The following is a 16700-nucleotide window of genomic DNA, read 5'->3' as shown; positions in this document are numbered from 1 at the left end:
TGCACCTGCAGGGGAGACAGGCATGACCACCTGCTGACCTGGGACAGAGGACACCAGGAGAAGCATCGTCTAAAATTCGTGGTAGCTGAGCGACGGTTCAGGAGAGGATAAAGAAGCCCTGGGGCTGCAGATAGAAGGGAAATGCACCCCCACTTGCAGGGCCCCGTGGACCTTGGGGACACTCACAGAAACGGGTATGATTCCCATGAATACATGGTTTGTGTGTGGGCCTGGGGCAGTGGAACGGCAGACACTGAAGAAAACCCCCCAGGCTACTCTCCCCCATCTCCCCTGTGGGGCACAAGCCTTGAGATGCTGGGGCAAGTGCAAAACACACTGTCACACTTAGCGCACTGGTGAAAACCCACTGCATCTGGGGGAAAGAATCATAAGGACCCTGCATCCCCAGCAGAGAGATAAGACACATACCACCCTGATTACAGCTGCAGGTGGGGCTGGAGCCCTGAGAAGCCTATACCCACAAGACATAGGTTTAATCAGAAAAACAGAGAACAGTCCCAACCCCATCGCCAGGCTGACAAGTAGCAGGTGATGTTGGAATATCACTGGGAAAGTTCCAGGAGTGTAGAAAGACACACCACCTGAGGCACAGCACAAAGTAATACTTGAGGCTGGAGGTGGATCTGACACGGGAAAAACTATAACTATTTCCACACTAAACGCAAGGTGATGCTAGAGGAATTTGATGTGGGTGGTGGTGTTCTGAGGGTAACCATGGCAACAAAAAACCCAAACCCAGCTCCACTCTCAACTAGACTGACTGCAAACCCCACACTAAAAAAACAAACAGACAAACAACAACAACAAAAATGGCAAAAAGAAGGAGATCATCATTTTCAGGCATAAAACTATTTACCCAAGTTTCTGCCATCCTCCAAAAGATGTCTGGATTTCAACAAGAGTTATGAGGCTATTAAAATAAGCAAGAAAAAACAACACACTTTCAAGACAAAGCCATCAGAACAACCAGACTCATTCGTAGTACAGATGTTGACACTGTCAGGACATTATAAGTAACTGTGATAAATATATTAAAGATTCCAATGGGAAGGAGGGCGGATTGCAAGATCGGACAGAGTTCAGCAAAGAGATGGGAACTCGAAGGAAAAATCAAGTGAAAACACTAGAGCGAAAACCACCGTAACAGAAGAGATGGATTCATCAGTAAAGCTGACCCAGCCGAGGAAAGAATCAGTGAACCTGAAGACAGGGCCACAGAAAATATCCAAACTGAAGTGTAAGGAAGAAAGATAATGAAAGGAGAAGGAGAAAAGCAGAACAAAGCATCCAAGAGCTGTGGGGTAATGTTGAAGGAGAGAGCACAGGCATAGTTGGAACCTCAGAAACAGAAGAGCGGAAGGATGGTGCAGAAGAAATAACTGAAGACATAACAGATGAGAATTTCACAGAATTATTGACCAACAATAAACCATACAGCCGGGAAGTATGGAGAACACCAAGCAAGATAAATACCATAAAAAAAGAAACTACGGTATATTGTATTCAGACGCTGAAAACCTACAACAAAAAATGAAATCTTGAAAGTAGCCAGAAAATGAAGGTATGTTCCATTCAGAGGAAAAAGATAAAATGAACAGCATACTTCTTATCAGAAACCAAGTAAACCAGGGCTGAAAGGGAAAAAAAGACTCTTGACCCAGAAGTCAACACCCATCACAAATATCTTTCAAAAGAGGAAAAGAGGGCTTCCCTGGTGGCGCAGTGGTTGAGAGTCCACCTGCCGATGCAGGGGACGTGGGTTCGTGCCCCGGTCCGGGAAGATCCCACGTGCCGCGGAGCAGCTGGGCCCGTGAGCCATGGCCGCTGAGCCTGCGCGTCCGGAGCCTGTGGTGCGCAACGGAAGAGGCCACAACAGTGAGAGGCCCACGTACCACAAAAAAAGAAGAAAGAAAAAGGAAGAGAAGTAAAGTCTTTATCAGAAATGCAAAAACTGGATAATTCATTGCTGGAAAATCTTCTTTATAAGAAACGTTAAAGGAGATTCTTTGGGCAGAAGGATTGTGATGTCAGATAGAAACTTGGATCCACACAAAGAAAGAAAGGGCACTGGAAATGGAACAAATAAAAGTAAAAATAAAATTTATTTCTTCCTCATTTTAATTGCTCTAGAAGATAACTGACCATCTAAAGAAAAAAATGGTGGTAATGTAGTGTATGTTTACAGCATAATGTAAAATCGAATTTATGGAAACAATAGCACAAATAAGGGAAGAATTGAGAATATACAGTTGTAAATTCCTCACACGACACATAGAGCAATGTGACGTTATTTGGTACATGTCGATTGATGAAAGACATGTATCATAAAACCTAGGACAGCTATTAATTTTTTTAAAAAGAGATTTAAACAATAAGGCAATAGTGAAGATAAAATGGAATACTAACGTCAGTTAATCCAAAAGAGGGCAGAAGCGGGGGGAAAACAAACAACAGATGGAACAAACAGAAAAGAGCTAACAAGATTGTAAAGCTTAATCCAAACATATAGAGAATCCCATTCAATTTAAACAATCTCAACGAACCAATTAAAGAGATTGTCAAGTCGGAAAACAAAGCAAGACTCAACTAGATGCTGCCTATGAGAAACCCACTTCATATAAAGACATGAGTAGGTTTAGAGTAGAAGGATGTGGGAAATATGCCATGCAAACACTTGTCAAAATGAGGCTGGAGTGGCTACATCCATCTCAGACAAAGCAGACGTCAGAACAAGAAATATTGCAAAGGATAAGAGGGAGATCACGTGATGATAAAGGGATCAGTTTTCCAAGAAGAGAGAACAATCCTAGATGTGCAGCTTCCAGACAACAGAGGTTCAAAATACAGGAATCAAAAAGTGATCAAAAAAAGTCAACATCCATTCAGGATTTAAAAAAAACAACTCTCAGAAAAGCAGGAATATAAGAAAACTTCCTTAACTTAATAAAAGGCATCTTCTAAAAAGAAAAGCTAACATACTAAATGGGGAAAGATTGAATGCTTTCCCCCAAGATTGGGAAGAAGGCCTGGCTATCCTCTCTTACTGCTCCCATCCAGTGTTTTACTGGAGGCCTAGCCAGTGTAGCAAGACAAGAAAAAGAAACAAATGACATACAGACTGGAAAGGAAAAAACAAAACCATTTCTATTCACAATGACATGTTTATATAGAAAATCCTCCCCAAAACTTCAGGAAACTAGAACTAGTAAGAGAGTTTAGCAAGATCTCAGTATAAATACAATATACAAAACTAATTTATTTCTGTATATTAGCAGTGAACAATTCAAATTTTAAATTTTAAAATGTAGCTCCACTTAACAATAGCATCCCGAAAATGAAATACTTGGGTATAAATATATAGCTAAAACTGTGTAGGTACTTTATGCTGAAAACTATAAAACACTGATGAAAGAAATCAAATGCCTAAATAAACAGAAAGGTAGTCTATGTTCATGGATTGGATGATTCAGTATTATTAAGAGGTCAACTCTCCCCAAATTGATCTAAAGATTTGCACATCCAAGCATTTCCCCAGAAAATTTTTTTGTAGATGGCAATAAATTGATTCTAAAATTCATATGGAAATGCAAATAAGTTAGGATAGTTAAAACAATTTATAAAAGGAACAAAGTTGGAGGACTCACTCGACCTGATTTCCCTTCACTCTTCTATATATTTATTATTTACTGGTTTTACTAAAAGCTACAGTAATCAAGACAGTGTGTTACCATGAAGGGAAAGACTCATAGATCAATGGGACAGAATAGAAAGTCCAGAAATATGTCCACACAAATGTGGTCAATTGAGTTTTGGCCAAGGTGCAAAGGCAATTCAATGAAGTATAGTCTTTTCAATAAATGATACTGGATCAACTGCACATCCAGGTGCAAAAAAATGAAACTTGGCACACACGTCTCACACCTTATATGAAAATTAACTCAAAACAAATCACATGCCTTTATGTAGATATAAAGCTATAAAACATCTAGAAGAAAACATGGGAGAAAATCCCTGTGACCTGGATAGCCAGGGCCTCCAGCCTCAGCACTACTGACAGAACTACTGACATTTGGGGCCAGATAATTCTTTGTTGTGGGTGCTTGTCCTGTGTACTGTCGAATATTTAGCGAAATATTTGACAACGTGACAATGAAAAATGTCTCTCCAGACATTGCCAAATACCCCCCCGGGGGCAAAAGGATCCCTGGTTGAGAACCACTAGGTTAGGCAAAGAGCTCTCAGACATGACACCATAAAAAAAAAATGGATACATTGGATTTTGTTAAATTTAAAACTTTTCCTCTGTAAAAGGCAATGTTAAGACATTAAAAGGCAAATGGCAGACTGGGAGCAAATACTTGCAAATCACATCTCAGATACAGAACCTGTACCCAGAACAGACAAGGTCTGAGAATATACAAAGATACACATATACATACAAAGAATTCTCAAACCTCAGTAATAAGAAAACGAAGCAATTTAAAAATCAGCAATGCAGATACGGGATGGCAAAAAAGCACATGGAAAAGTGCTCGACACCATCGGTCACCGGGGAAATGCAAGGGAAAGCCACGAGGACACTGGGCTATGCCACTGCAAAGACCAAGAATAAAACCAAACAATAGAAACAGAAAGGACAGTCCCAGTGCCGGCGACGGTGGGCTGGGCGGTGGCCTCACATTTCTGGAGGGGGGCCAGGCGGTGCCGGGGCAGCGCACCTGCGCTCCTGGGCAGCGGGGGCCTTCTGCACAGCTGGAGGGGCTAGGAATGCCGGGTGGGGGGCACTGGGAGAGCAGAGGCAGCCTCGGGGCGCCCGGCTTCCTCACCCAGCCCAGGGAGGCTAGGGCCCTGTTGGCACAGCCCGAGAGCAGCAAGGCCACACCTCCTCCAGGTGTGTGTCTGTTTGTGGATTTGTCTCTATGAGTGTGTGTCTCTGTGTGTGTATACAAGTATGTGTCTGTCTCTGTGTGTCTCTCTGTGTGTATATGTCTCTATGAGTGTGTCTGTGTACATGTATGTCTCTGTGTGTGCACGTGTGTGTCTGTGTCTGAGTGTGTGTATGTGTGTCTCTGAGTGTATGTCTATGTGTGTGTGTGTGTGTATGTCAGAGTGTTGGTGTGTCACTGTGTATACGTATGTATGTGTCTGAGTGTATGTCTGTGCGTGTGTATACAGGTATGTGTCTGTGTGAATATGTGTGTGATGTGTGTATCTTTGTGTGTCCCTCAGTGTGTGTGTGTACATGTTGGGGTGTGCGTGTGTGTGTGTGTGTACGGGGGAGGGAGGGAGGGAGGGAGGGAGGGCTGAGGCTGGGCTGGGCGGAGGCTGTGGTTACGAGCCTTCAGATGAAGTGGAACAGGAAGAGAAAGCTGGAATCCATCCCCGGCGGCAGCGCGGCACTGCCCAGAACAGGTTGGACCTGACCGAGCACTGCCCGACTGCCCTGGGGGCTGGGGCTGGGAGGGGAAGCAGGGGTGGTGGCAGTGGGAGCCTGGCTGCGTCCCTCCCCCTGAGGCAGCCCGATCCTGGGTGCCCCATCTGCCTGAAGGTTCCCTGTCCTACAGTCCCCACCTCCTGGAAGCCCTCACTGCCCGCCCCACCCGCAGGGCTGTCCCCTTGGCCGACTTTTGACGCCCATGTCAGATCACCTCCTAGCACCTACAAGGGCATCGGAGAGGCTGGGAACCCACGTATCCAAGAGGAGAGGGTCCCAGAGACACTCATCCACACACCTCCCTTCCAGGTCCCCACAGCCAGGGACTGAGGACCAGGGGGTGGGCCTGCCTAACAAGGGAGGGTCCTCACCTCCCCCTCACTCCCCAACCCGAGCCAGCCCAGCCCACGACCAGCGCCATGCAGGGGGTCCGACCTCAGGCAGTGGGTTGGTTTCTTCTTCTTTTTCATTTAAAATTGGTGCATCTATTAATTTTAACGACACTCTGCCTCCTTCCAAAAGGGATGTGAGGAGAAGAAGCGGAAAGGGGCTTCTTGGAATCCAGCCCCACTCCCCTGAGCAAAGCTGCCCGTGTGTGTCCTCTCCTTGGTAAGAGCTCTGGACCCAGACAGCCCTGGCTGGATTCCAGCCCTGGAAGCTTATCCCACGTCCGAGAGTCTCAGTTTCCAAACCTGTAAAATGGGCACAACACCCCAGGATGAGCTGAGCAATGCTGGGGCACAGCGCAGGCCCTGGCTCTGTCACCAGGGGCAGTCAGACGGGGCTGGAGGGGTAAGGCACGTGCTAACCACACTAGCGCGCACACAGCCACGCATGCCCAGTCGTCCATCTTGGCCACGGACTCACACCCACCCAGAGAAAGATGCACGCCTTCCTCTGAGGGATCACTCCACAACACCGCCTGTGGAGCTGGGCCCATCATGCCCGAGCTCCTGTGCGTCCCAACCCCAGTGCCGAGGGGGAAGTGACCCTCAGCCTGCCAGCCGCTCCCACAGAACCCAGGCTCTGGCCCGGGGCAGAAGGACCCAGGACCCCATCCCTCCCCTGGCCCCTGCAGGAGGGTGTGGATAGCACAGAGACCCACTGGGGGAGGGGACTGTCAGGGCTGGGGGTTGGGAGCGGATGGTCAGGGAGAGCCCATGGGGCCTGGGAGGCCTTGCAGGGGATGCGGGTAGGGTGGGTGAAGGAAGGTGAACTCGGCACAGCTCAGATCTCCCTAAACCTAGCTGCCGGAGCCAGGCTTGGCCTGCCAGAACCCCGCCCCCTTCCAGCCCACAAAAGGCATTCAAATGAGAGACAAGTACTTGAGGCTGGAGATAGGTCCAGCCCAGCCTCCCTCGTCAGGCAGCCGCGCTGCTCCCAGGCCCTCATTTGGGTATTAATTGGACTTCGTTTAGAGATTTGCATGTTTATCAGTGCGGGAAATGGCCAGCCACTGGGGGCCAGGCCTGGACGGGGCCCCAGGGCTTGTAGGCAAATGCCAGGTGGGCAGTGGGGGGGACTCAGGAGCCCCGGGTGGCGGTCAGCACCTCCTCAGTAATTTCGGGTACCAAACCTGAACTGCGGGGAGGCCACCCACGTGGGGCCTGGGCTGTGCTGCGGAACTCGGAACCTGGGGCCGGGTCTGTATGCCATACAGAACCCCGGTGGGACAAGCAAGGGGAAGAAAGGGGCCTGATGACGCCAACCGCCCCCTGACACGGGCTACATCACCCCACCGAGGGGACAGCTGTCAGGACCGATGTCACAGGTAGTGGACACTCAGGGACCTTCCCTGGGAAGGCCTGGACCCTGTCCCACCCTTCTCAGGGCTCGCTGGGGCCCCAGGACAGGCAGCTCGTCCAAGGCCACCCACGCCTCTCTGTCCTCAGTGGTGCCCACGGTCCCTAGTGGCCCGTGCCTCTCGCCCGGCCGGCTCCACTGTGCCTCAGGGGCCCGGAGAGGACAGTGCTTAACCCAAGGGATGAGGCTGTGGCAGTGGAGAATGTGCCCGTGGGGTCCTGGGGGAGGGGGAGGGCAGTGCCCCTGGAGGCCGGGGTTACTGGAAAGCCCAGCCTGTGATGGGCTGAATTGTGTCCCCAAATCCCTATGTTGAAGCCTTAACCCCCAGTACATCAGAATGTGGCTGTATCAGAGCTGGGCCTTTACAGAGGTGATGAAGGTAAAATGAGGTCACTAGGGTGGGTCCTAACCCCACAGGACTGGTGTCCTTATAAGAAGAGGAGGTCAGGACACAGACACACACAGAGGGACGACCCCGTGAGGACACAGGGAGGAGACGGCCGTCTACAGGCCGAGGAGAGAGGCCTCAGGAGGACCCCCACACCTGGATCTGGGATTCCAGCCTCCAGGACTGGGGACAGCGAACGTCTGCGGTTTGAGTCACCCGGCTGTGGCGTTGGTCACAGCGGCCCTGGCAGACGCACGCACTGCCCCCCCCCCAGCTGTCAGGGCCCCTGGGTTCGTGCTGCAGCTTTGCCAAGCCCACCCTGGGTACCTTAGCTCTGGGGCCTGGTTTTCCCCATCACTGTGGAGAAAGGGCCTTGCTGATGGCAGGCGGGCAGACAGGGGCTGGCTAGGAAACCCCACGGTGCCCCCGGTTCGTGGCAGTGTGCGCAGACCTGGCACCCACCCAGGCTTCTCCCTCCACTTGGTGTGTGGCCTTGGGCAGGGGCTGCTCTGGGGGTGCTGACCGGGGGAGCCCCTGAGCAGGCCCCTCCCTGCCTGTGAGAAGCTGGAGTTCAGAGCTCTGGTGACAAAGGCCCACTTCAACGTGTAAGAGGGGGCTGCGGTGCCAGGCTCAGCAGGGGGCACTGCTGGGGGCAAGGTCGCCAGGCTGATGGCAGTTCCCGTGGCGTCGGAGACAGATGCCTTGCCTGGCCCCCCTCCCCAGCCAACAGATTTGCCGCAGCAGCTGGGGATGGGGGTTAGGGTGGGGCCAGAGGGGGTCCTGGGAGGCAGGAGGCGGGGAGGCCGCAGCTCACAGACGCTCCCCCATCCGACTGCACCAGCCCAGGCCGAGGGGAAGCCAGAGGAGGGGGCAGAGTGCTTGGCCCCAGTACAGCTCCTCAGGAGACCCCAGGGCCCACGCAGGCCTCTGCCCCCGCCCCTTCATCACGTGCGCCTCCCCATGTCCCCCCAGTCGGAGGGTGGGCATGTCCGGAGGTCTGAGCTGGCTTCCTGCTTCCTCTCTGTGCCCCCGCCTGCTGACGAGACCCTCTCCCACAGTGTTCCCAGCAGAAGCACAGCAAAACGGAGCCCCTCCAGGCCGAGGGGAGGCGGCAGTGGGGGCTGTGATGGAAGCTTCAGCTGCACTGCGGCTCAGAACCCCAGCACCTCTGGGTACCTGTGGGCCTCGGGCAGGTCACTGAGCCTCCCTGTGCCTATCAGGGGGCTGAGACCCCTCGAGGGGGCTGGGAGAACGAGGGGCTCCCAGGAGACCCGGCCGCACCATCACTCCGAAGAGCTCAGGGCTGACTCACAGCCCACAGGCTCAGGGACGACAGTGGGCAGGCGCTGGGCGGGCCCCAGGCCCACTCCCCATTTCCATGCAGCAAAGGCGGAGGGTGTGACCTTGTCTTCCAGCCACCCGCCCCGGTGCAGCCCCCAGAGACAGCCACTCACCCCAACTGTCGCTGTTGGGAAAGGGTCCACAAGCCCTCCTGGACCCCTTCATCCTTCCGCCCCACCTCCAAAGCCTCTCAGGGCCACCCCCGACCAGCACCCCACAACGCCAGCGCTGTGGTTGGGACCCTTCTCCCGTCCCCCCCACGCTGACTCCAGCCTCCTCCTGCCCTCCCCCCACCCCCCACGGGCTCCCTGCCCCCACCCAACAGTGGGGGCGGGGAGACTCCCTTCAACCCACGGGGCCCTAGCCCCGCCTGGAATCCCCCCACGCCCCTCCCCGACCAGCAGAGCCTCAGCCTCTCCAAGTGCATTTGAGGCTCAACCTCTTCCTCACGAAGGGGCCTCTCCTGGTCTGTGGCCTCAGAGCCCCGGGACCCTCCCTGCTCCCTGGCAGCACAGCGGCTGGCCCTCTCCCCAGGGTCCCACCCCACGGGGATTTAGGGACCTGGAGGGAACTAGAGCAGGGAAGGAAGGCAGGGCTGGCCCGGGACACGGGTGTGGGAGCAGACACAGCCCCCTGACCTTATTCAGGCTACTCCACGCCAGCCCCACAGGGAGCCCGCCACTTGCCTGCCCCCCCTCCCGAGCCCTCTAGGCCATACTGGACCACTCCCCTGCCTTCTGGTGAGGACACAAGTGTCAGTGTCACTGAGGAGGGGTCTGAGTGGCCCCTCCCCTGCCCTCAATGCCCATCTATCCCCCAGACTCTGCAGGAAGGGAAGGTGAGCGCATGGGCCCCGCAGCTGATGCCCTGTCCCTTCCGTGGTGGAGCGGGGCGGGCTCACTCCCATTCCGGGGATCCTTTCCGTGGAGCAGGGTCTGGTGATGCGCTTCGTGCTGGCCGCCTCCCCACGTGGCCCCCCAACCCCAGCTTGGGAGGGGTGCTGCACCACGGCCGCCTTCCCAGCCGTTGGAGCTCGGTAGACACACAGGCCCCGTGTTTGCCGGTGAAGGTTAACGCGAGCGGGGAGGCGCGTGCGCAGAGGAGATGCGCACCCCTTGCGCGTGCGCACCCCTTGCGCGTCCGCCCCCTCGCAGGAACCAGCGGTCGCGTGGACCGGCAACGTGCGAGCCCAGGGAGACCCGAGGCGTGTGTGTTGCATCCTCCACCCAGCAGCCTGGGCGCCCACAGCCCCAAGGGCCATGTTCTTACTCCAACCGGAACCTGCTCGAAGTGCAGAAAGACGTACCACGTGCACGCCCACGGGAACCATCGTCCCTCCTTCCTCAAGTGACTTCCTGCACCGGCCACCACTTACGGGGAAAATAACCACAGAAGGAAAAGGAGAGATGGGGGAGTCCAGAGTTCCTTCCTTTCAGCTCTTCCTCAGGCACAAGCTGAAGGGAGCGGGTGCAGGCAGAACGCGCATACCAAGGAGGGAAATAAAAACAGCGGTGAAAAAAATAATAAAATAAAGAGAAATAAACTAAAATAAAATAATTGGTGCTAGTTTTGTGTGGCGTCTCGACTATTCCAATAACATAAATAAAATAACGTACAAGTGCAAATTGCAAACTACGAATGGCGTCATTTCGGTGATTCTGCATCATAGCAGGTAACACTCTTTATCTCTGCATTTAAGATTGGCATCGCACAGTATAAAAATTCATGCTAATAACTTAAACTGTTAATTTTTCTTTACTTAGAACGGCATTAGATAGCAAGTTTAAAACACCATAAGTCAAGAGACAGACCGTGGAAAAAAGGAAAAGGCTTTCTATCTCAGCACCTGTAACATCAGCTTTTCCCAATTTTGAACAAGGCTGCCTGGCCGTCATCTGGCCCCGCAGGTGGCCGTGCAGATGCGGAAACGGGCCCTGGGCGGGGAGGAGCTGGCGAGTCGATTCATTTGCTTCCAAGTGCCAGGGAGCCTTCAGAGGCAGACTCAGGCTAGCTGCAAGCCCCGCCCACCACCACCCGCCACCCGCCACCAAAACCAAAGCCAGAAGGAACAGATAGACGTCATCTTCCCAGCGGGGGCTATGGGTGCGTCCCAGAGGCAGTGAGGCTGCCCTGGAACAGGCAGGAACCACTGAGGTTTTGACTGCCCCTCTCGGGACCCACGTCCCACTGGTTCCAGCACACAGGACAGGCCAGCACTGCAGCCTCTATTTCAGGGACATGGCTCCGAGATGCTGAGTGACCTGGACAACACCCCAGGACCCCTGTTGTTTCCCGACCCCCCCCCCCCAGAACCAGTGTGTCTACCAAGGGCCAGACGGTACCTGCGTCCCCCCTAGAACACAAGCTCCTTGAAGGCAGGGTTTCCCTCGGGCGCTGATGCACCTGGAATACAGAGAAGGAGTCCGATAAAGGTTTCAGAATGAGTGGGTGTGGAACCCCAGCAGACCAGATAAGGAGGGCCTGGACGCAGGGACCCGTGCTGGGCCCCAGCCTCCAAGAGGGTGGTCCTGTGTCAGCAGGTCCCCCATGTGGGTGGCCACCGGGGACACATCATTCTCTGAGTGGGTGAGTTTCAGCCACAGAGACACTCCCGGGACTACAAAGCAGGGTTCCTTGGGGCGCCTGCTGTCATGAATAGACAAGACAACGTGTGGACCCCCAGTAGCAAAGCACCCCCAGAGGGCCCCCCGGGGCTGTGGTCACCCAGGCTGTGCTACGCCACCGCGCATCCACCCCAGCCCTGCCTGATTCAGAGCTGTTGTGAAGATTCCCCTGGTCCCACCCAGCTTTACCCCAAGGCTGAAGCACCATTCCCCTCGCACCACAGCTGGGGTCCCCGACCCAACTCCACCGCTCAGCCCCTGGTCACCTTCTGTCTGCAATTGGCTTCCAACCTCCAGATGGGGGCAAGGCTGGACCACAGGCTCCCAGGAGATCCCTGCTGACCCCACTGCAGAGCCGATGGCTGGCTGACCACCTGGCCAGGTGGGGATCCCTGCAGATGTGCTGACCTAGAACACGGAACTGCTAAGGTGTCCTCCCCAGGACAGCCCCAGGCAGCCCCACCCTCCTGGAAGGGGACCACTGCAAGGACTTAGGAAGGAAGCCATCCCAGGTTGGAATCCCAAGCCACATCACCTTCAAGCTGTGACCTCAGGCACCTAATCTTTCAGAGCCGCCCTTTCCAATTATGTAAAATGGCGCAGTGAATGGTACCCGGTAAATGACAGCTGGTGGCGGAGGGGGGGCAATTTCTAACTAGAGTGAGCAGGCAGGCCGGTGTGCCCGGGTGACACACCTGTCATCCTGCCTCATCAAACACAGCCCCTTCTTCTCTCAAAACTGAACCCGCTCAGACCCTCTGGTCCAGTCACCATATGTGCGTCCTCATGCGATGCAGTGTGAGGGACACGGCACAGCCTCTGAAGTGAAGGAACCAAAAACCAAACCAGAATCTGATCACGCATCTGCTTCCGACCCACCCGCTTCCAATTACAGAAAATACGGGGACAGACACTCGATAATATTAACACCCAGGGTGGTGCTGTCAGCAACACCCGGAACACGGATGACCTCGTCTTCTCAGTAAGGGGACTGGGGGAGGGACGCTCACACGTCTTTAATTCCGGTGCGGATCTGCACCAGATTCTCATTCTGTAAAACCAACTGTGAAAAACGGAGGCGATCAGAGGGCTGGGCCACTGCTGGGTGTTCCCCGAAATGAAAGCGCTGTTGTTCATTCTGGGTGGACCGTGGTATTGGGTTTCCCCTTGGAGGCTCACATGGTGAATCTGCAGGTGAAACCACGTGATGCCTGGGATCTGCGTCAGAACCACGTGGGGGTGGGAGCGGTGGGGTGGATGGGTGGGAGAGGCCTGGTGTTAACAGTTTTTGGTGCTGGTGATGGGGGCTTCTCAGAGGCTTCTCCAGGGTCCGGCACGTCCATCGTCGACAGGACCACACGTCTGATTCGACAGCGCCGCTGTGGGTTAGAGCCTGTACGCCCTGCTAGAACGCAGGCCCCATGAGGGCACTGGTGCATTCTCAGTGCCTGGTACAGAGAAGATGTCCGATAAGAGTTCTGGAACGTCTGCATGTGCTTGGAATTTTCCATAATAAAAAACAGGAACACATAAACGGCACCTCTTATCCTTCGCAGAGCTTCACCGCCGGCCCCAGCTCCCCTCCGCCCGCCCCCCCATGCTTTCCCCCTCCACACCCAGGCGTGGTCCCACCCTGCCCACCTGGTGCCACTCTGTGTCCTGGGGGCTGCAGGCCTTTGCCTGGGTTCAAGGTAAGGAGTCCCAGGAGAGCCCAGAGCCAGTGGCTCAGTGAGGTCACTGACTGTGGTGTGGATCCCCGGGAGAAGGCTGAGGGGTGGTGCTTGCTGGGTGGCCATGTCACATGCCTCCTTCTGTCCCTTGCATGAGGCTGGGTCGCTCGGCCCTGCAGCCCCCAGCCACAGCTGCTCTGCTGACCCCCACCAAGTCTGAGCCTCATCAGACCCACCAGCCCTGTCGCCATGGTTACCCAGGAGCCATCTGCTCTGCCAGCACCCGGCGCCCCCCCTCCCAGGGTTCCAACGGCTTTGACCCAACCACTCCCTGCCGGAGGAAGGGGTGCTTTCAGCATCCTAAAGCAGCACCGGGGATCCCTGTCAGCCTCACACCCATCCCTGCAATAAGAGAGCTCTGGGCACAGCGAGACTTCAAAGCTGCCGAGGCCCTGGTCAAAGGTGGAGCTGAGTAATCCCCTGCGGGCCCTCTGGGCTCAGGGAGCCCGGGGGGCCTCCTCCTTGCCCTCAAGGGAGGCCCTCACAGCCCCCGCCCACAGACGGGCAGGCAGAGAGGCCTAGGCCTCTGCAGCCTGCAGGGCACAAGTGGCCTGGAAGCCACGGGCGCAGCAGCTGAGGGCCGAGTACGGGATGCTGGACGCTGCCGGACACCTCTCCTTAAGTCCTCCCGCAACTGTAGGTCACCCCCATTTGCAGGTTGAGCAACTTGCCTGGGGTCACCCAGCTGGTGGTAGGCAGCGGAGATCTGAACCCAGCAGCCTGGACCCCGAGACAGAGGGTGGCCTGGGTCAGACCCCCTCAGGCCCAGCCCTACACTGGGCACTTGCCCTAGATCCCCGAGCCAGTCAGCAGCGTGCGGACCTCAGCTTCCGAACTGTGAAGTAGCCCTGCCTGGACCACCCGCCAGCCTGCTGCCACCTGCCAGGAGCTCCCAGCTCCACACGGCACCTGTGAATTGCTTTGGCACGGTGGCAACCAGGTTGGACTCCCAGACCTCACTTCTCTCTGCCCGTCCACCCTACAGAGGAGGGAGCGGAGTCCAAGGAGGTGCGACCACAGAGGTGGGGCCTGCTGGGTACAGGGTCTAAGCCGCCAACCTCCCACCCATACCGGGCCCTCACCTGGGAAATGGGGGGCCTCGGGATATGGAGTGGGCACCCCCAACACCACGGATACACAGCACCGATTTATTTATAAGATCCACCCTCCCTAAAACAGGTTTTCTGACACAGGTCTCTCCCCAACTGGCAGCGCTGCAAGGGGACACCCGCCAGGGACCCTGCCCCTCAAGGGCTGCAGCATGTTCAGATCTTGGCCAGGTTCAAAAATTCCAGGAAGAGGGAGTGGGCGGGAGTAGACAATCTTTATTGGGTTCCAAATCTAAGGATTCTTTGCACAAAAAGAAGTGTTCATACTGTCAGTGTCCCTGGGCAGTTCAAGTTCATGCGTAAAAAATAGACATCTGTGTCGGCATAAAATCCTCTCCCCTTCAAACCTCCAAGTCTTGGTGCCGCAGACCCGTTCCAGTGGAAGGCCTCCGGGGACAGGGTGGCTGGGGTCCGAGGAAGCTGCCGCCCGGTTGATGTCAGGCTGGGCCGCTTCTACACTAGCCCTTGGTCAGGCTGGACGGCCGGGGAGGGTCGGCGGGATCCCCGGCTCGGTGGTGGCTTGGCCCGCGGGAACGGCGGGGACGGAAACGTGATCCATTCCAACGCGCTGGCTCCCAAGTGGTGAGCCCGCTCGCGGCCGCTAGGAGGGAAGAGGGAATAGGCACGCGCGTTAGTGTGGGGTCCGGCCCGGGAGACCCCGCCCAGCCCGGCCCTGCCCCGCCCCCACCTCCCACAAGCGGAGCCGGCAGTTTCGTTTGTTCAGTGGATTTTGGAGCTCGGGTCCGTGGGTGCCTCGGTTTCGGAGTACGGCCCAGCCAGGGCGCGGGGCGGGGCGGGGCGAGCGCTCGGATCCGCAGTGAGTCAGGGATCCGCACCCCGCCGACTCATTTCTGCCACCCGGCCCGGCGCGCGATTTGCAATGCAAAGTCACTCCGCCTCCAAGCGCCCGAATCTGCCCCGGATCCGCAAGCCCTTGGGGCCTCACCCGCCCGAGGGCCGCCCCCCTCCGTCTCCCCACTCCCACTTCGGCGGCGGAGCAGCGAGGGGAAGTTTTGCAATCCCGGACAAACAAACGCTGGTCTTGCACAGGCTTGAAAAAGTTTGGGGGAAATGAAGAGTGAGCGAAATCCAGGCCATCGCCCGGGCCTGAGGCTGGGCTCCGCGGGCTCTCGGGGGCGCGAGCTGCGAGGCCGTTTGCTCCACCACGCCCGGCAGCCCTGCCTCTGACCCTCCCTCTTCCCCGCCTCTCGGCGCTTACCTTGCTGGGACGAGAGCTCAGTAGCCCCCTAACCAGCTGGAGAAATCGAGAAGCTCGCGCTCCGCGGGGCTCAGCGCGCCCTCACAGGTGCTGTCGTCCGACGAGTAGGCGGAGCGCGGGGACCCGGGCTCCGAGCTGTGCTCGCGGCCCGGGGACGACAAGGCGCAGGAGGGCGAGGCGGCGGCGGCCCCGGGTGGCCCGTGGGGCAGTGGATGGCGCGCGGCTGGCGCCAGCAGCCCCCTGGCCAGCGCGGCGCGCACGGCATCGTGCTCGGCCAGCAGGCGCTGCAGCGCGCGAATGTACTCCACCGCCGAGCGCAGCGTCTCCACCTTGCTCAGCTTCTTGCTGGCGCCGCCCTGAGGCACGTGCTGCCGCAGCGCCTGGAATCCTAAGTTCACCAGCTTCACTCGGTTGCGCTCCCGCTCGTTGCGCCGCGCCACGGCCGCCGCTCCACTCCCGGTCTCCACCGCGCCTGGCCGCCGCCGCCGCCGGCTGCAGCGCAGCAGCTCTGGAGACTCCGGTCGCCGCCGAGCGGCGCAGCAGCCCGAGACACCAGGCGCAGGGGGCGCGGGCCGGGGCAGCGCGCCGCTGTCCATCGCGCCCGCATCCACTCGCCCCGCGCCTCCTCCGAGTCCCTGCGCGCCGCAGGAAGGTGTGGGGCGAGGAACCGAGGGCGGAGGAACGACGGTCAAGCCTCAGCGACGATCTGGCACCGTGCTGCCAAACGACTACCCAGGGTACGTGGTGCCAGGTCGTCTGGGGTCCGGAGACAACGAGGCGCAGGAGGCCGAGAGGTGGCGGGCAGTGCGCACCGGGGAGCGTGGGGCGCTCGTGACTCGCGCGTGCTGTCGGACGCTCCCCAGGTCTTCCCCGCGCGGCGCAGGCGTCTCGTTTTTAAATGTATAGATAACCCTCCTCCGCGCCGCCACCGCCTCCTTTCTCACGCCCTCCTTCCCTTGCCTCGCCCTCCCGCCACGCTTCGTCCAACCCCTGGCGCACACAGCCTGCAAAGACCAAGCCGTGAGCGCGAC

General features: G+C 56.6%; 1 protein-coding gene across 1 annotated transcript; it reads right to left on the bottom strand.

Annotated features, from left to right (window-relative positions):
• Nucleotides 1–14664: 14664 nt before the first annotated feature.
• On the bottom strand, nt 14665–16265 carry ASCL2 (achaete-scute family bHLH transcription factor 2; the record flags this gene model as incomplete). The annotated part of the gene is made up of 2 exons (XM_082660844.1): nt 14665–15051; nt 15670–16265. One exon carries the CDS (start codon nt 16263–16265, stop codon nt 15687–15689), a length of 579 nt encoding a protein of 192 aa, XP_082516970.1. The 3' UTR covers nt 14665–15051; nt 15670–15686.
• Between the last annotated feature and the right edge of the window lie 435 nt (nt 16266–16700).

Source organism: Grampus griseus (assembly GCF_964374135.1).
Source record: "Grampus griseus genome assembly, chromosome: 8".
NCBI classification, from domain to species: Eukaryota; Metazoa; Chordata; class Mammalia; order Artiodactyla; family Delphinidae; genus Grampus; species Grampus griseus.
This window is presented reverse-complemented; position numbering and strand designations above follow the sequence as displayed.